This window comes from Ovis canadensis, chromosome 21, assembly GCF_042477335.2.
Source record: "Ovis canadensis isolate MfBH-ARS-UI-01 breed Bighorn chromosome 21, ARS-UI_OviCan_v2, whole genome shotgun sequence".
NCBI lineage: Eukaryota > Metazoa > Chordata > Mammalia > Artiodactyla > Bovidae > Ovis > Ovis canadensis.
Window position 1 is genome coordinate 62,341,609 of NC_091265.1, and position 20,502 is coordinate 62,362,110.

Below are 20,502 nucleotides of genomic sequence, written 5' to 3' on the forward strand. Positions count from 1 at the left end.
TGAAGGAAGTCTTCAACTTCCTCCACTTTGCCATTAGTTTTTTAAAACATATATCAGGCAAAAGGAAGCAAGGAAAAAACAGAAATCAGAAAACACAAAAGTGGTACTCTGTATTTCTGGTGGGAATATAAAATGGTATAGTCATTGTGAAAACCAGTAATGTGTTTCCTCAAAAAGTCAAATAAAAAGTTACCATATAATTCAGCAATTCTACTTCTAGGTATATACCCCACAGAGTGAAAGCAAGAACTCAGACGGACACGTGCACACCCACTGTGCACAGTAGTCAAAGGCAGAAGCAGCCCAGGTGTCTATCAACAGATGATGGACAAACAATCAGTGGATAAACAAATGTGGTCTATGATACAGTGGGATATTAATCAACCTGGAAAAGGAATAAAGTACTAATACATGCTTCAACATGGATGAACCCTGAAAATATTATGTTAGTGAAAAAAGCCAGACCCCAAAGCGCAATACTGTATGAATCCACCTATATGAGGTGCCTGGAACAGGAAAACTAAGAGACAGAAGGTAGGACGGAGGTTTGCCAGGGGTTAGGGGCAACAGAAACCTATTTAATGGGAACAACCTTTCTATCTGAGATGACAAAAGGGTTCCAGAAATGGGTAATGGTGATGGTTGCTCAACATCATGAGTACAGTTAATGCCACTGGATTGTGTACTTAAGAATGGTTAAAATGGTAAATTTTACGTTTTGCATATTTTACCACGATTTTAAAAAAGCAAGGTGCAGATTGCACATGTGAAATGCTGCCATTTTGGGAAAGAAAAGAAATAAATTTTAAGACTTCAAAAAAAATTTATGAGACTTATTTGTGATACAAATAAGTCCACATATGTCAATAATGAGACAAAGAATGCAAATAGATTTTAAAGTCTATTGAAACATGGATTATTAGATTTGCTTTTTAAAAACCCAACTATAGGACTTCTCTGGAAGTCCAATGGCTAAGATTCTGTACTTCCACTGCAGGAGGTTCAAACCCTGGTCAAACCCTGGTCACTGGTGGGTTCGAACCCTGGTCACTGTGTGGCATGGAATACAATAAGTAAATAAAACAAAATAAAAACCCAACTATATTTAGATGACAGAAGACACACCTAAAACACTACCACACAAAGTATGAACATAGAAGGATGTTAGGAGCACCAAAGAAAATATGGTGTAGTAACAGTAACACACAAAAAAAGAATATAAAGCAAAAAGCACTAGGATACAGAGTCACACTTAACAGTTAATGGAATAATTCACAAAAAAGATACACCAGTCATGAATCTGTACACCTTTCACTATAGGCTCAAAGTATATAAACTAAAACGGGATTATAAGGAAAAAATAAGCAAATTCACAATCATAATGAGACGTCTTAATGAACTTTTATAAAAAACAGATAAATCACACAAAATTTAATAAGGATTTAGCAGATTTAAAAAACAAAACTAACAAACTTGAACTAGTGGATAGTAAATGCATCTAACAAATAGAGAATATACATTTTTAAGTTAATATAGAATATACTAAAAATTGACCACACATTGTCATAAGGCAATCTTCATTAATTTCAAAGTATTGCTATCATACAAACCATATTATCTCATCACATTATAATTAAACATAGAAATTGACAATAAAATGTTGCTTAAAAATATATATACACAGATACATACACGTATATGCATACACATATATCTGGATACTTTGAAATGTACACCTAAATAATTCATGCAGTGAAGAGAACATTACAATGAAAATTACAACACGTTCTGAGTGAATGACAATGGAAGTAACACATAGCTCCTGGAGGGTGCAGTAAAGCAGTACACAGAGCAATTTACGGCTTTAAATGCATTTCCAAAAAAAAGATCGAAATAAATAAGCATTTAACACAAAAAACTATTAAAACAAGGGAATAAAATGATAAAGGTAAGGGGGAGAAAATGGGCTTCCCAGGTGGCACAGTTGTAAAGAACCCACTTATTGACGCAGGAGACTCAAGAGACTCAGGTTAGATCCCTGGGTCAGCAAGATCCCCTGGAGAAGGAAATGGCAACCCACACCAGTATTCTTGTCTGGAAAATTCCACGGACAGAGGTGCCTGGCAGTTTGGTCCATGGGGGTCACAGAGTCACATGACTGGGCATGCAGGCGTGCATTGTAATAATTATTATATGAGGGAGAAAAGAGTATATGAGGGAGAAAAGAGTAAAGAGTACGAAGTAATGTTTTAAAACAGGAATATAGGCAAGAAAATCAATAAAGCCAAAAGTTGCTGCTCTGAAATGACTGACAAAACAGACGAATCTCTCATGAGACTGATCAAGGAGAAGAAAAGATACAACAAACAATAGTAGAAATTAAAATTAGAAAAATGTACAGCTCTAACTACAGATAGATAATTTTTAAAAATAAAAAAAGAGTATATGAACAGAGATATACTGAGACTTGAAAATGTCAATAATAATAATCAATAATCTTCAAGAAAATATAAAATAAAATGGACTCAAGAAGAAACACAAACTTGGAGACGGCAACAGGTTGTAAAGAAAGTGAATGAGTCCTCCATCTCTTACCCCCACTCCAAATCCCAGACATTAAATCAAACAGCTTTATGCACAAAGTTTAATCAAACTTCAAAGAACTAATAAATCCTATCTTGCCCAACTTTTCCAGAGGCTAGAGAAAAAGAGGGTCCAGTGGGAATTGGGAAGACTGCTAATGCATTTTATTAGGCAATTCAGCACTAATAGCAATTTCAAACAAAGAAAATATGAGAAAGGAAAACTACAGATCTATCTCACTCATGAAAAAGACACAAAGATCCTAATAAAATATTGAAAACTAAATCTAGCGGTGCACATGAAAGATAAAATCAATACATCATGATCAAATCGGGTTTAATCTCTGGCCTACGGAGGGTGGATGACCATTAGAAAATGTTATCATAGATCAAACTGTAAGATTAAAAGAGGAAAACAATCTGATCATTTAAAAGAATGCAGGCAAAAAGGCTTTGTAAAATTCACCACTCATTTATATTAAGAATTAAAAAAGAAAGCCACTTAGGAACCCAGGCATACACAGAAGGACACTTTCTGAGTTTGAGGCGGGCATGCAGCAGAAAACAGCCCGCACGCCCCCTCACTCTGCCCCTTGCCACAGCTCTAGCTGAGAATGTGGTTGACTCCGCTTCTCTTCCCAGCTTCCTACACTACATGGTCTGAGCACACGACTAGGTTCTGGCCAAGGGACGTTGGGTGGAAGCGGCTGTGGCGATCACGGATTGTGCCTTAGAAGGTAGGGAGTGTGCCTTTACCCTGCTCTTTCCTCTCCCCATGGCTGGAAGGCGAGCCGGCGGCTGGGGCAGCCCTCTTGGCCACACAACGGAGTCACTCGAGGATGGCAGGACGGCTGCTGGAGGAGGCGGAGGCACTGACACCGACCAGCCTCCACAAGAGCCCTGCTTGTTGTTCAGAGTCTGTTACAGCGTCTAGGCACGTCCTCTGCGTACTATAGAGCATTTCTCAAAAACCTACAGCAAATATCTTATTCAGGGAATAAAATTTAGGTAAGGGAATTTTAGAAGTGTTCCTGTGAAAATCGGGAGCAAGGCAGTAGCCCACACCAGCTGCAGAGGTCCTAGCTAAGACCACAAGGCAAGGAAAAGGAAAGGATGGGAAAGGCACCATCAAAGACACTTTACAGACAAGATGATTGCTTAAATACAAAGATGAAGGCAATTCACAGATGAGTCATTGCAACTAAGAAGTGGGACCCTTGCAGGGAGCCGGATTAAGAACCCAAAACCAGACCCACATGTGTACTTCAAACTCTGACCGCTGACAGGGGATGGCTGGCAGACCATATGGATGGGTGACCATACTAGGGTTTTACAATAAATGGTGCTATAAAATCAACTGTACATGTGATAAAAATTAATTTCTACCTACTTCCATTCACAAAAGTAAATTCCAGGTGCATTAAGGCCTCAATGACAAAAAGCAACCCTTTAAACTTTTATAAATAGTCTAATGGCATATCATTTAACCTTGGGATATGGCCAGATTTCTTAAACAAGGCACATAAAGGCAGTAACAAAAAAGACACATGACAATTTTGACTATATTAAATTGAAAACTTCTGTTCAACAAAAGCCACTGCTCATTTTCTGCCGTGTGTATTAAGTGCCCAGTAGACATCAGCCTTGCGCTGGACGCTGGAGGTAGAGCTGTAAGTAAGACACAGACCTCCTCACCATGAGACTTTCAATCATGCACACGTTCTCTCTCAGGGTTAGAACAAGGGTCAGACAGGGTCAAAAACCCATGTCTAGGGCCAGGACGTATACCTTGGCCCTCAACCCAAATTCCACTCCCTTCTGTTACCTCTGTGGGCTCCCCTCTAAGCAGAATCACTTTTCCTCCTAAGAAGCTTAGACTGATCTGCCCCACTGGTAACAGCTATAATGGCAACCGCAAGATGAGAGTTGGAAAAGCATCTCCCTCTCTGGTCTCAGGCTCCTCCACTTGGTGGGTCAGTTGGGACGGACATAAGGGTTCCAGTCTTCAGTGGAAGAAAATCCAGCTGCCTGCAGGTTGATGAGCGAGAGCGGGTGATGGTGTCTCAGGGCGTGCCGCATTCCTAAGAGCTCATGCTGTCTCACCAGTGCTGTCCACAGTCTGGGTATTCTTGCAGGAGGCGTTTGTATTGTCCTCCTTCTTTAGTCCACTCTCGCCACTGCCCAGGAAACCACGTCTACAGCCCTCACCTGAGGTTTGTGGCCCCTCTCTTGGCTATGACACACCATGCATCATCTGTTAAAGACACTGTCCTCGAGGTACAGACTGCTTCAGTGCTGGCAGACAGCAACGTTCCAACCCTCTGTGGGTGGTCTCACTCTGTCCCTTAACGAGAAAGTGACAGTACTATTCAAGAAAATACCCAAGATGCTCTGTGGTACATTCACTTCCCGCAGGCACATTATATCCTAAAATTTTAGTTGTAGTGCTTGAAAAGACTTGAGATGATATATTCTTTGTTCATTGGCATCCTAGCATATCCCTGGCTACAAACACTTTAAAACTTTTGAACAACAATAAAAAAAAAATTTTGAAGTATAAGGTTTTTGAGTTTCAAGGGTAAACAGCAAAGGAACTGAAAACGGTGGCTCTAGCCGAGGGGGCTGAGTGTAGAGTGTCCCCTCCTCTCCCACAGCAAGATGGCAGCAGATAATCTTTCCAGACTTGGAGGCAAAGTACGAAAAGCCTGAACACAGAAGTCACTGAAGTGGCGGCCTCTAGGGAGAAGTCTGCCGAGGGGGGAGGGGTGCGGATTATGATGCAGTTCTCTCCATTGTATTCAGATATACTTACTGATTTTTACCCACATGTATGCATCACTCGGATTTTTAAAAAATACCATAATGTGGTTTTCTCTTTACTAATGGCCAGTTAGTAGTAATCCCTCTTAACATTTATCCAAGAGAGATTCCCAACAACGTGGGACAAATAGACTCCAAGAAAATTAGATTGCACTGCTTTGAACATGACTTAGCTGCGGGGAGTGAAAAGCTAAAGGAGGCTAAGAGCTACGACTGGTGCCGATGCCACGCTTGCTAGTGGAGCCACAGTGCTGAATCCACCCCTGACTGGCATCAGGACGGGTACCTGTGGCACACGGAGACACAGAGTGGTGTTGCCCCCGGCACAAGGGCACAGATCTCACCAAGAAGGCCCACTGGGCTGAATATGCCCATCTCTAGCCTTTCCAAGAGCAGTATTTCTGGAGATAATTGCTTTCTCAGCGGTAGACTGATACCAACCAACCAAAGATGAACTGTTCAGAGTGCTATGTGTTAAGTTTTGGTGGAAACAACATCCCCTCTGGTGCCTATCATGTTCCCAGCCTTTATTCAGGGCCCCTGCTTCTCAGGATGCTGCTACTGAGGAAGCAAGCTCATCGGAGATGCGCGTGAGTTTAGAGGTGCAGAGACAGCACACACTGGGAGGGCCGCACAGCCCCTGTGCGCGGCACCCCACTTCTCTGGAGTAGGCGGCCCCCGCAGCCCCCAGACACAACACCTTCCCGGGACAGCACCACAAACACTCTGAACCTCCTTTTCATTTGTTCCAATGCTGACCAAGCCCCCTTGTGATGATAAAATCTTTCCTTAGCACGTTAGTCACCGATTAATCTGGAAAGCTGCTTCTAGGCAAGAAGCTATTTCTTGGGCCTTTCCATTATGAAGTAATCAATAAGTAACCCTTCTTCACTTCAGCTTGGTGGCTCAGACAGTAAAGCATCTGTCTACAATGCGGGAGACCGGGTTTGATCCCTGGGTTGGGAAGATCCCCTGGAGAAGGAAATGGCAATTCACTCCAAGACTATTGCCTGGAAAATCCCATGCACAGAGGAGCCTACAGTCCATGGAATTGCAAAGAGTCAGACACGACTGAGTGACTTCACTATTCACTAACCCTTCTTCAGTTCAGTTCAGTTCAGTTCAGTCGTGTCCGACTCTTTGCAACCCCATGAATCGCAGCACGCCAGGCCTCCCTGTCCATCACCAACTCCCGGAATTTACTCAAATTCATGTCCATCGAGTCAGTGATGCCATCCAGCCATCTCATCCTCTGTCATCCCCTTCTCCTCCTGCCCCCAATCCCTCCCAGCATCAGGGTCTTTTCCAATGAATCAACTCTTCACATGAGGACGCCAAAGTATTGGAGTTTCAGCTTTAGCATCAGTCCTTTCAATGAACACCCAGGACTGATCTCCTTTAGGATGGACTGGTTGGATCTCCTTGAAGTCAAAGGGATTCTCAAGAGTCTTCTCCAACACCACAGTTCAAAAGCATCAATTCTTCAGCGCTCAGCTTTCTTCACAGTCCAACACTCACATCCATACATGACTACTGGAAAAACCATAGCCTTGACTAGATGGACCTTTGTTGGCAAAGTAATGTCTCTGCTTTTCAATATTCTATCTAGGTTGGTCATAACTTTCCTTCCAAGGAGTAAGTGTCTTTTAATTTCATGGCTGCAGTCACCATCTGAAGTGATTTTGGAGCCCAAAACATAAAGTCTGACACTGCTTCCACTGTTTCCCCATCTATTTCCCATGAAGTGATGGGACCAGATGCCATGATCTTCGTTTTCTGAATGTTGAGCTTTAAGCCAACTTTTTCACTCTCCTCTTTCACTTTCATCAGGAGGCTTTTTAGCTCCTCTTCACTTTCTGCCATAAGGGTGGTGTCATCTGCATATCTGAGGTTATTGATATTTCTCCCGGCAATCTTGATTATAGCTTGTGTTTCTTCCAGCTCAGCATTTCTCATGATGTGCTCTGCATATAAGTTAAATAAGCAGGGTGGCAATATACAGCCTTGACGTACTCCTCTTCCTATTTGCAACCAGTCTGTTGTTCCATGTCCAGTTCTAACTGTTGCTTCCTGACCTGCATACAGGTTTCTCAAGAGGCAGGTCAGGTGGTCTGGTATTCCCATCTCTTTCAGAATTTTCCACAGTTTATTGTGATCCACACAGTCAAAGGCTTTGGCATAGTCAGTTTTCATTCCAGTCCCAAAGAAAGACAATGCCCAAGAATGCTCAAACTACCACACAATTGTACTCATCTCACACGCTAGTAAAGTAATGCTCAAAATTCTCCAAGCCAGGCTTCAGTAATACGTGAACTATGAACTTCCAGATGTTCAAGCTGGTTTTAGAAAAGGCAAAGGAACCAGAGATCAAATTGCCAACATCCACTGGATCATGGAAAAACCCTTCTTAGAGACATCTTATTTCCAAGTCCTTAAGAGCCGCCTCACTCTGTCCCCAGTCGGTGTACACCTTGCTCTAGGCTTCATGGGTGGTTCATGGGCAACTCAGTGGCCGACCCAGCCGGCAGCATGGCAGCCCTTGTCCACAGGAACCCCTTCACCCCCCAGCTCTGTCCACTCTAGTCTCTTCCACCTCGTCCTCTACCACATCAGAAGTTTCCATCTGGGCTGGCCACTCTGGCTTGACAGTGTCACATGGTCCAGGCTTTTCCCTCTGTCCTCCTTCCTCCTCACCCAGCTGCATTTTTAGAGTTCCTGATCAGTAGTCTCATGGTGTGTCCAACATTCAGAGAGGTATAGGACTTGCATTCACAGACTAAACCAAAGACAACTCAGTATTTACATACAGCCAACCCTAGATTTTAACATTAACTTAATCAATTTGTTTGTTCAGTTTTGTTTTGTGAACCAAGTTTCACAGACTTCTGGATTTTTACCCACTTGCACCCCCATATCACTGTCCCATCAATGGAGCTCTCAGTGGCTTCAGCAGGAGCTCTGCAATGGAAAAACCATGTGGAGACAGTGGTTAGGGTTGTTAGACATCGGCACAAGGCGGTATTCTCCCCTTCCATCACATAACTTAGAGCTAGGCGGGCACTCAGGGCAGAAGCTGAGAGCAGACAGACTGCACGAATGAATCTCTACATGACAGGGGGGGATGGGAGCTCAAGGGCACGGTGCCACCAGTCATGGTGACCGGTCCACCTCCTACTCCAGCCACACAGTCCACCCCAGCCCGGATTCTGCTTCACAGCCTGCCCTACCACCCCCCCGACTGAGCCTCCCAGGAGCTGGTATCCCTGGGGGAGAATTGTTCTGAGAAGAATTCAATATAGAGTAAACCGATTCATCCAGCTTTTAAAAACTAAGATGCGGAAATGTTACAGTTAATGCTCAACAAGAATGCAGTGTTTAGCACTTGTTGGAGGGGCTGGAGAATGTAAACCAAAATCCAAGAAAATCACACCACTTGAGGCGCAGGCAGAGTCTTTTACTAAGTTAGTTGGTCAAGATAATACCGAAAGACCCCAACCAGGCTTAGGCACTAAGCGCTGTTTCTCGTCGCTCTGGTTTACAAGGAGCGTGAGGACACGGCTGTTGAGTCTTAACTGTAGCATGTACACTACTAGCCGTTCATGTTTGCCTGGACCGTGCTCCACTTACTGACTTCTAAACAACCTTATTTCTACTTAATAATGAAGGATTTGCGATTACTTACAATTTCAGACACTGGGATTTGGTACAGTTACATGGCTTTTTAGACTTTGTGTCCAATGAACTAAGAGTTACTCTATAAAGATTAAAAAAGAAAATGTATTCAGATCATTACTCTTTAAAAAGAGAATTAGCTAAGCAGCTGGTGTTTTTGAACAAAGACTGAAAATCTCAACACCAGAGAGTTATAGGTATCATTTATCAGTGCCAGATCACAAGGTGGAGTGGTATGCAAATTCACAATGTGAGGAGCAGGCCTGGCCAGGTCCAGCTGCACACCCAGAGACCCTGTTGCTGCCCCCTCCCCAAGCCCGCACACATAGTGTCAGGGAGCAGATGGCCAAACTCGAGGGCACAGGCCCCAGGGAAAGTGAAAGCGAAAGCGTTAGTCACTCGGTCATGTCCGACTCTTCATGACCACATGAACTGTAGCCCATCAGGCTCCTCTGTTCACGGGATTCTCCAGGCAAGGATACTGGAGTGGGTTGCCATGCTCTTCTCCAGGGGATCTTCCCAACCCAGAGACTGAACCTGTATCTCTATGTCTCCTGCACTGGCAGGCTGGCTCTTTACAACTATGACACACACAGTTTTGGGGAGCAGAGGAGGGAGAGGTATTTCATACCACTGGGGCCTTGGACCTTCCCCAAGCTTCTTCCATGGATCTGTTTAAACCTCTACTGTGTGTGGCTCCCCACACCAGATAGATGTTTATTTTTGTATTTTTCAAATCAGAACACTAATGAAGAGAATAAAGAAACAACAGATAAACCGTCGTCCGCTGTGTTAGAGCTGACTAGTATCACCACTAGTATCAAATATGTTTTGAATGTTATCATGTGGGTATCGGGGACTGCCCTCCTAACTGCTCCTTTGGGGATTAGCCCAGAAGCCATTTTCAGGGCCGTCCAAACGGGAGAGGTGAATGTGTGCTGGACGCTACTAAACCTGAGGACGACTGCGGGTTAAGAGACGGGCAGGGTCCCAAGTGCTGCTCAGAAGCACTGCTGCCTGAGGGGACTTGGGATGTCGGCACTGTGAGACGGCGGGTAGATCTCGGGGTTGAGCAGGAGCACGCACGCCCAAACACCAGCTGTGATCGGGGCTCTCCATCCCTGGGCCCGTGGCCCTCGAGTTCAGCCTCCTGCTCCCCGAGACTGTGTGTATAGGCGTTGCCTCTGTAGCACTGGCTGCTTCTAAGACCACATCTTGGTCTTGGTCTCAGGAGCTATGGCAGTGCTCGGCACACAGTCTTGCTGACAGCTCCCTGGCATCCTGCGGAGCACAGGAGCCACCCTCTGCCGTGCGCTGCGCCTTCACACACACAGCTGTCTTCAGTCAGGGGAGGTCAGTCTAACGTCAGCTCAGGCCCCCGCCCCATGCTCTGGAAGCTTCCCTCATCAGGCCTCCGCCTCTCTTCTCACGGGCCGTTTCTGTTTCAGGAGCCCTGTCCTCTCTCGTTGGTTGTAAACGGTCCCTGACTCCTGGCTGAGCTACTGTGTGTTGCTTCTTCTGGAGGTGTCTCCCACTTTTAAGACCATCTCCCCACACTATGTTGTTGAGTCTTTACTAACTGATTCTTCATCTAGTCTAGTTTTCCCCTTCATAGAGAGGAGAGGGGCAGCCTTCTATCCTCACGGGTGCCTGCACGTGTCAGGTCTGGCTACACTACCCCTGGTCCCCCAACCTGGATCAGAGGTGGGCTGCTCAGAGGAGGGGGACACGGGCACCCACTTCACCACTCTTGCCCTCGGCCTTGCCTCTAAAATGGGGCATGGTGTGGCCTGGCACGACCTGTCCAGAGGAACCAAAACTCTTCTCTTTAAAAATGGAGTAGGGGCCCATGGAGACACTCCAGTGGTGACCTGCCGTGATTGTGGAAGGAGAGAGCACAGTTCAGTGAGTATCTACAGTGCAGGAAGGTGCCAGCAGGCACTGACTATGAGATCACTTTGTGGCTGGACTGTCATAAGTGCTTCAGGGAAATACCAAAATATACATATATACACATATCTTATAATTTACATTGCCTTTTCTAGAGGAATCCACCAAATAATTTGGACATGAGCTATATACAATTGAAAAATCAGAGAACAAAAGATATTATATAATCAACTATCAAATTATATGATATAGATTATAAATGATATAAAATTTGAGGACAGTTTAATAGAGATGAAAAAAACAAAACAAACTACTCCTGAAAGAAGTAGAACTTGACATTGACTTTCAAGGGTGTGAAGTTTTTTTGTTATTCATCAAAAGGATGTTTCAGTTGAAATAACAGCACAAGCAAAGACACCACATCAGGGATGAGCAAAGAGTGCCTGAAGAGACAGTAAAGGGACAAGTTCATTGCAGTGGATTAAACTGGAAAAAAAAAAAACTTCCATGGCTCTAATATTAATAATATTTGACTACTCTTCCATGCCAACCTGAAAATTAAAGGGCTAGAGCAGATCTGGACAACTCTGCCTCAGAAAAGCATTATAAACAAACTGTACCACAGTGAGATATGACCTCATCTTTAGGAAAAAATTTCCAGAGAAGCAGACTCATGAATTTTATAATTTTCAGTATGTTACCAAAAATAAAGACATCAGGGACACATCAGAATTCACAGTGACGTCTGATGGACAATTTGATTGTTAAAGCCGTGCAGAGTGACAGGACATGAATTTTTATTCATATGATAAGCTACTTAATAAGTCAGCCAGTTCACCACCTATATGCCAAGAATGGTGACTGAGTCAATTCACCCATATGGACTGCTTGCTGTAAGGCTCAAGCTGGCCTGCATCTAAGTCATCTATCTCAGGACGTTTACACCATATGGGCTGACAGAACATCCTTTCTCATGTCTTTGCACCTAGGTTAACCTTGCGGTCTGGTGAAAGTTAAAAAAAAAAAAAAAGCCTAACAAAGCATCTAAAGAGGTCTAGCAAATTAGTCATGGTTGGGAACTCATACAGAATGAAACAGCCAGCAAATGGTTTTCTGACAGCTTCCTCACCAACAATACCAAGTTGGTAGAGAGTCCAGTATGCCATCAGTGCTGTGGATGTAGAGATAATGATCATCTGGGTGATTCAGTGGCATGACATCAAATCAAGTAATTATTTGCAGCAAAAAATACAAAAACAAAGCTCATGTTGTTCCTGGCAAACCTTCCTGGCACATCATTTATAATAGAAAAATATTTTATGGCCTGCATAATTACTTCGCAACACAGAAAACCTTTAGAGACCGGGAAGAAGGCGGGGGAGGGTGGGAATAAGGGGAATGCGCTGAATGAGTTCCCTCGTTGCTGCTCCTGTGGGAAAGCGCATCAGCTGCAATACAGAGAAACGCCAAACGGCACTCGACTACGAGAGCCACACCTGAAAGAGAGCACTGGAAGCACCAAATGCCCGTGGATCCGGTAACAGGCTAGAGCACACAGCGTGCAAAACCATGGGCTGGATGCTCCCAGACTGCAAGCAAGGTAAAGTGCGTATCCTCAGAATCTGAAAATCCTGGGTCATATGGCATCACCAAAGAGGTAATCCCATCAGCAAATCTAGAAGCTGCTCACAGAGTTTTGTCCACAAACATTAGGAGCCATGATTACAGAACCAGTCAAACAGCAACCGCTGACCCATCATGCCAAGATAGTGAAGCCAGGAGAATGGCTGCCGTAGTCTTAGTCAGTCAAATTAGATGAGAGTCAACAACTGAGGTGGCACAGAATTACAACCAGCTCCACGACCAACTGCTACGACCGAAGCAGCAAATCATGCGAGCAACTGACATTCTCCAGCGACGACGCAGAGGTCTGTGTTGACTGCATCCCACCGGGCCACCAGAACTCCACCTAGCGGCTCAGCTAAGCCTCTCACACGGCCCCGAAGGCTCTCCTCACCCTCATCAAAGTCACAGTGAAGATGTGCCTAAAGGCAGACACTGCGGGAGGCTGGGGGCACTAGAGACCAGCCCACATTTCCTAAATTGCTGGCCTGACTTCTTTCAGGCCCTCAAATGTACTTTTTCATTAGGCTGTGTGCCCCAACTTCTGGAGGCAGGAAGAGGTGGCCCTCCATAACCAACTAAATGGCTCCATGAACAAAGAGGGCTGCTCTATTCACTGATAGCACGTGAGTGTGAACTCAAGAAAGTTTCAACCAGCTTGGTTAGTTTAATTAGTTACAGTTATAGACATGATTTTAAAATGTCCAGACAAGGTCCCAGAGAAGCGCAGCCATGTCCACCTGTAGACCATGTGCCTTGGACCCTTGGACCCTGTCATCGAACGTGAGCAAAGGCAGCGGGCAGAGGCTGCCATAGAGGCACGGAGACTGCGGTCAGCGTTAAGTGACTGCCACACCATCGCCTGTGCTGATGGCAGCAAAAAAGAAACAGAGCAGCCCGGTTTAAGCCGATGTGCTCTCAAGACAGCTGGGATCGGCAGCAAACCTCCGAAACACTGATACTGGGCAGTGGGCAGAGAGTGTAAGTAAATGGAGATTACAGACCAGGCTTTCAAGCAACCGCAAACCAGACACTCACAGCGGTACTGTTAGTGCCCTGCTGAACGCGGAGTCCTCTTTTAGAAGTCGTGAAGGTTTGCAGGTGAAGCTGACTTTAAACTCAGAAGAAAATCACAAACGTTCCCCAGAGCCTCTTAAACTCTTACATTACAGTGGCAGTTGCTTTTAATTCTTACCCAGCCAAAGTTATTTTTGGTGGTGGTCCTGGAAGAGTTGATCCTGAGGGGAAAGCAGGCCCGCTGATTGCAGATGGTAAGGCTCCACTGTCAAGCTGTGTAAAGTCAAAGGCAAGCATAATTTGAATTAGTATACATTTTTAAAGTTTATTATACCTCCCCCCCCAGGTACAGACAAAAGTGATTTTCTTCTGGAGGTTTATACCACGATCCCTTTACAACAACATCCAGGCCTTGTTATCACCATGGTTCTGCTAACACCTGAGCAGGTTCCAGCCAAGGGTTTCAGTAGAAGGGAGAGGAGTCCAGCCCCAGTCACCTCACCCACCAGACCACAGGATGCCCTGGGGCGAGAAAGCCTGACTGTGGTCAAAGACTGAGGCAGGCCAAGGATTCAGGGCCAAGCCATCTACCAGTTGACAAGCAGCTCATAGGGCTGTCAGTCGGTTGCCCAGTGTTACTACAATGGACGTCTTTTTCACTTTTATGAACTACAAATTCGGAAATAAATTCAATAACATATTTCTATAAACTAAACATGTTCTTTAATTATTATTATGTTCTTAGTATAACACAAGAGATCTTGACATTTGAAATCTCATTGGCAACCATTACTTTTTCATCTAATCATAAAAAATTTTGTAATCAGTTTTAACAAATTCAAAACCAGTGTCCTACTCTGCAGTACCCATGTCCTTTGCCTTCTTGGTTCTCACGCTCTTTTATTGTATGTTATCCATTCACATGGCTTACAGGGAAAGGAGAGGGTAGCAAAAGCAACACTGACCTTTATTATCTTAAAAGAAGCTTGAAGAAATTTCAACTGTTGAATAAGTTTAGATTTTGAAATTATTTGTGTATACACAAACATCCTATCCTGTCCCTTCCTCCCTGAAAACTTCAAATTTAAAAATAAGCTTTATTTAAGAAACACAGTTTTGGAATTTCCTGGCAGTCTGGTGGTTAGGACTCTGTACTTTCACTGCTAAAGACCTGGGTTTGAGTCCTGGTCAGGGAACTTCCTTGGTGGCTCAGATGGTAAAGCGTCTGCCTACAATGTGGGAGACCCGAGTTCGATCCCTAGGTTGGGAAGATCCCCTGGAGAAGGAAATGGCACCCCACTCCAGTACTCTTGCCTGGCGAATCCCATGGACGGAGGAGCCTGGTGGGCTGCAGTCCATGGGGTCGCAAAGAGTCAGACACGACTGAGCGACTTCGCTTTCAGGAAACTAAAATCCCACAAGCCACTCAGTGCAGCCAAAAAAAAAGAAGCATGATCTTGGGAAAACACAATTTATCTATCTTCCTTTTCTCTCTTCTGCTTCTTTTATCATTGTGTGTAATCATTCCCTGATGGGGCCTGAAGACACTGAGAAACCACCCAGGGTCCAACTCGTTCATTACAAATCCCCACCACAGTCTCACAGGGGAGTCACCACCAGAACCACCCCCGTGGGTCTTGCGAGAGCTGGGAGGCTCTGTGTTCCTCTCCCCGGCTTTGCCAGAGGGAAGTGTTCACCAGTGACTGCAACTGTTTCCTTTACAGTCACCCAGACACCCAATTATTGGGCCCGCATCTCCTCGTGGCAGTCCATGAGGAGTAGACTTCTCTGGACTTTTGCCTTCTTTTGAGGAAGTGATTTCACAGTTCTTGAGGTTGAGACGATTCTCAGAATAAACCCAATATAATTTCTCCCTTTCTCTTTTGCTTATTTATTTAGCCTCAAAGTAAAGCAGAGAAAAAGAGATGTCTTTTAAGTAAGATGAATTCTGTCGCATTCCGCTTCCTCCTGCTCTCCCCTCGCTTGCTCCACCCCTGCCCCGTCGGCCTCCTGACTGTCTCCACAGCCTGCTGGACCCATACTCTGCGTGCTCTGCCCCGTGCCTGAAAGGCTCTTCCACATGACAGTCACATGGCTCACCTCTTCCTCTCTAGACTTCGCTTGAGTGTCACCTTCTCAGTGGCGCCAACACTGACCACCGTGCTTGCCACCTGCCTTCCTCCTCCCCAAACCCCCGCCTCCAGTGCCCCTCCTCTGCTCTCCTAGCATGCAGTATAATTTATTTATTTACTAGGTTCGCTTATTGTCTGTCTCCCACACTGAAGTGTAAACTGCGGGGGGGGAGGGCAGTCATCTGTTCTGCTTTGATTTGTTTTAGGGGGTTCACTGAACACTGGCTCACTGATGTAACCCAAGTGCTCAGGCATGCTGCCCTATTGAAGGCCACCCTCTATGAAGGCCTGATACATGTTAGCTTTGCCCCAGCCCTCAGTCCACAGATATAACCAAGAATTGCAAGATCTCTGCTCTATGGAGCTTGTATTCCTGTGGGTGGATACAGGCAAACAAACAAACTGAAGAACACAAGACAGTACCTGTGTGCAGAGAGTCAAACAGGTACTGTGGCAGTGAGGGGCCGTCTACACTGGGGACGTACGGAAGGCTCTTCTGGAGAGGGGACATTTTACATCAAGACTTCAGGAAAAGAGTGCATTTGTCTTATATTTAATCTATGCACATTATGGTGTAATCATAAAAGTATTTTAAACTAAAGAGCATTTTCCTGATGTGGACAAAGGTGGGAAATAAATATTCTAGACCAAGTGAGGAGTACGTGCTGATGGATGTCAGGACCACAAAGGACACATTCAGCAAATGGGGCAGAGCCGGGGTCCAGAGGCCACGGGAAGGGCCAGGTTGTCTCACAGAGCCGGCAGAGAAGCAGGTTTTAGACTCGCTCCCAGTCTAACTGCCACCGCCTAACACGGGGTGAAGGTGTTGGATACTTGGTTTAACCACTGATTGTAAAACAGAGGATAAATATGCTTTCTGAGTAATTCAAACTTAAACAATTGAAAGTTCAAGAGACAATAATACCCTATTGTATTTTTTTAATTAAAGCAATAACTCACTTGTTGTGTAATGAGATTTAATTTTGCTGGTACTGGCAAAAATCTTCCTACTAAAGTAGTCATGGGTTTAGGGACATCTGTAAGGAAGACAGTTACAATTAATTGATAGCATATATTGTTCCTTTCCCACTTGCACATGGAAGAAAGTACAAAAATGATCATGTATCATGAATTTAACACGTGCAAAGTCATTTACACGTCTCTTGATCCTATTTATGTTTTCTATAATACCTTTCTGGTCAATGTTTTCAGCTTGGTTTTTTTTGTTTGCTTGTTTTTACTTATGACACCTTTTTTCTTTGTCATAATGCTACTTTACTTGAGCTTCCAGGGATGTTATGCTAAAACATGTTGTCAGTGCCCAGGTTCCTAAAGTCTGGGCCACGGTGCCCTGGAGTGCTGCAGCACTCACCAGGGAGGCACTAGATACTCACATTTTCAAAGAGAGCACAGCGCCACCTGTAGGATGATACACCAACTACTTTCAGTTTCTGTGTGTTCTTCCTCAGATACTAATTCACTGGGATGTAAATACTCGTTAGGCTATTGGGAGCAAACTGCTTAAGATTGGAACCGATAATGTATTTCTTTGGCCTAAGCGCGCCATGAAGAACACCCGTGAGACACTACGGTCCCTGTGAAATTCCATGTTTGAATTGGAGTGACAGGAGAAGTCTCCTGATCGCCCACCTACTGAAGGCTTGTGCCTCCTCTGAGTGGTGTTTCCTTGAGATTTTCGTAACTGAATGCATCCATTTCATGGTGATATTTAATGTGTTCACAGTGACAAAGGAAACTAGGCCGGGGGCTGAGCAGTTATGATGATATGACAAGGAAATAGATGAGGAGAGCATTATGTAAATCTTCCTTCTGGGGATGACCTAAGGCATTAGGATTCTGTCGTGTTCCAGAAGGAAGGGAATTGGGAAAGAAACCTTCTCTGCCTGTGTAGAGGATCAGAGGAAGCTCTAACCCACAGGGACCAGAGCCAGAAAACCCATGGCTGGTGTGCAGCAAAGTGCTCCTGGAGGCTCTTTGCATCATAGAAAAGTAAATGCCTTAGAAGCATGTTATCTGGCCCTGGGTAAGGAGACTATCAGGATGGAACAGGAGTCACATTCTGTCTTTTTTGCCCTGGGCTCCAAAGGCTCACTGAAATGGCATCAGGACTTAATATTGACTTAAATTATGACAAGGTCAGTAAATCATATGATAATGAAATATTCTGGTTAATTCAAGCTTTAGGGTAACACAATTATGTACATACTACACACAGATGCCCAGTTTTTGAGTATTAGTGTCTAACTTCTGTAAACACAATCTTAAAACTATGTCATTTGATCTTCCTTTAATCATTCATAAGTCATTTGATGGTAATCAAGTAGTTATAGATTATTTATTATTATTGCACCAGTTTAAAGAAGTTTCTGAATAAATCAATGGCAGATAAGTCAGCATTTGATAGTTATTTCAGAACTCATGATGATTAAAGCAGAGTGGTGGTTCTCCTTGATTGCATTAAAACATTTACATTAGAATGTGTATAATTTTTGCCCCATCTGAACAGTCAACCCCCTGCCTAATCTGGGAAAGTTTGTTTCAACCCAGTTACCTCTGGCCACACCACTCATGGGTACGAGTAGTTGCCTGTTAGGATCACAAAGCTCTCTGCAGCTAGCAGGAGAGGACAGCTATCTGCGAATTTGGGATACTCAGAGCAATGTACACAAATTAACCTATAAAGATATATTTTTCTAGTCTTAACTCTCTAATACGGGCTGTAGGGGTTGCCAAATTGCCTAACTGCCTATTTCACTTTCACTCTACATACATATTCACAAACATATTCACTTACCAACTTCCGTGTGATATAGGACATATTTTTCTATTAATTTACTTTGTACCTGACTGTAGATAATTATTTTGGTCTTGATACTGAGGAACCAGATGAAGTGCTTTTAGTTCTCTTGTGCCGGAGTTGTCTATACACAGCATTTGTGTACCCCCTTTCAACTGACATATCACCTAAAATGAAAAATAATGATCAGGCTTCATTTTTAAAGAGATATCCAGTAATATGAATCTAAGTAAACTTAAATCCAAGAACACAGTTTTAATCCACAATTTAAGTTTTAATGGAAAATGGTAAACTAGAGATATATTCTCACTTTTTTACTCTACAATAACATGCTCTCTGGAGGGACCACAAGGCAAGAAAGTTCCCCGGGGAAATGTCTTGTGAGATGTGTTCAGTGTGTTAAAGAGAAGCTCCTGCTCACGCCTTTCTCTACAGGTATAGGTTTAGGGTAGGGAACAGGTGACTACGAGCCAGAGCTTCTGTCCGCCCATCCATGTACTCCACGGTCTTCAGGAATGGAGAGAGGGTGCTGATTTGCCCAACCTGGCCCCACTGGAATCCAGTTAACGATATGAAGGGCTTTGTCCCCCTGACTCCACCTCTGTAGCTGGTCAACTACTTAGAATAATCTTTAATTTTATGACAGTTATTCTCTCCTGCCACATGCACATGTTATTATTCAACATCTAATGTGTTTTTAAGATACCCATTTATTTCATTTCCTACAAGTACAGTTTAGAAAGTTTAATCCAAGTATTGGAAAATTCTAAGAAACCATGTCAATCTTTCTGGGCCTAACCAGCACCCTCAGATCACCTAGTTGGATTCTGACCATATATAAGTCCTCAGCAAGCCTGGCGAGTCAGCCAGGCCACCACACCAGTCAAGCCAAGCATGGACTCAGCCCTCCCTGTGGGCAGCCCCGTCCATGACAATGTAGCATGGACATGAAGGTGAGAGAAGTCACTGTCTCTCACTGCACACAGCTTCTAATTCTGATGGTCAAATCACAGATGCCCAGAGAAACTATGGTTTCTGTCGTTAGGCTGCCTTTGGGTTTCCTAGACAGGAAAACCCAAATAAGCTTAAAGGATCAGTGTTACCAAAATAACACACATACAGCCTGTATTAATGAGGTGCTGATCAGCAGCTCACACCTTCAGATCATCCTGACACAGGATAAGAGGCCAGCATCATGTTCCATTGCTATTTTATTTGTATTTAGAGGATAATTACAGCCACACACGTGCAGGTGCACAGACAGGCTGAGTGGACTGTCCAGGCCTCTGCCTATTGCACAATTCTGGACTCCTGAGGGACACAATCCTGTCCCTTCTGTGAGCATTCTAACATTATTCAGGAGTCTGGTGCAATTGGAAGAGTTCTCATCCTGTTCACCTGATCTAAGCGTCCTAGAAAAGCTCTGCTCATTCTCAAGTATTTTCCGGTTAAAGTACACACCTTAGGCTTAAGGTCTCCTTTCTTGGAATAGAGAGCTGATGGCAGGGACAGCAGTTGGTTCTTTGGACCTTTTGCCGAGTGAATGCTTGGGGCTGGATTCCCTGGTTTCCCTCCCTTTTTGGTCCTCAACACACCACTTACAAGCAGACTATGCAACATCTCTGTTTTCTGATCCATAAAATGTAGATAAAAATGATGTTTATCCTACAGAGTTTGTGTGTATTAGTAGCTCAGTCGTGTCTGACTCTTTGTGACTCCATGGACTGTATCCTGCCAGGCTCCTCTGTCCATAGGATTCTCCGGGCAAGAATACTGGAATGGGTTGCCATTTCCTTCTCCAGGGACTCTTCCCAACCCAAGGATCGAACCCAGATCTCCTGCATTGCAGGCAGACTCTTTACTGTCTGATAGATTAAATAAAATGACAAACATGCAAACCTATCACACAAACCACAAATGTTACTGATTCCTATCTTACTTGAGTGTT

General features: G+C 44.2%; 1 protein-coding gene across 1 annotated transcript in view; it reads right to left on the reverse strand.

Annotated features, from left to right (window-relative positions):
• Positions 1-20,502, reverse strand: part of TESMIN (testis expressed metallothionein like protein) — a 41,272-nt gene that overhangs the window by 13,640 nt on the left and 7,130 nt on the right. The window contains exons 3-5 of the mRNA XM_069565623.1: positions 18,601-18,721; positions 16,697-16,773; positions 13,783-13,877 (exon numbers count right to left, since the gene is read on the reverse strand). Of these exons, the coding sequence (XP_069421724.1) occupies positions 13,783-13,877; positions 16,697-16,773; positions 18,601-18,721 (293 nt within the window). The remainder of the gene's footprint in view (positions 1-13,782; positions 13,878-16,696; positions 16,774-18,600; positions 18,722-20,502) is intronic.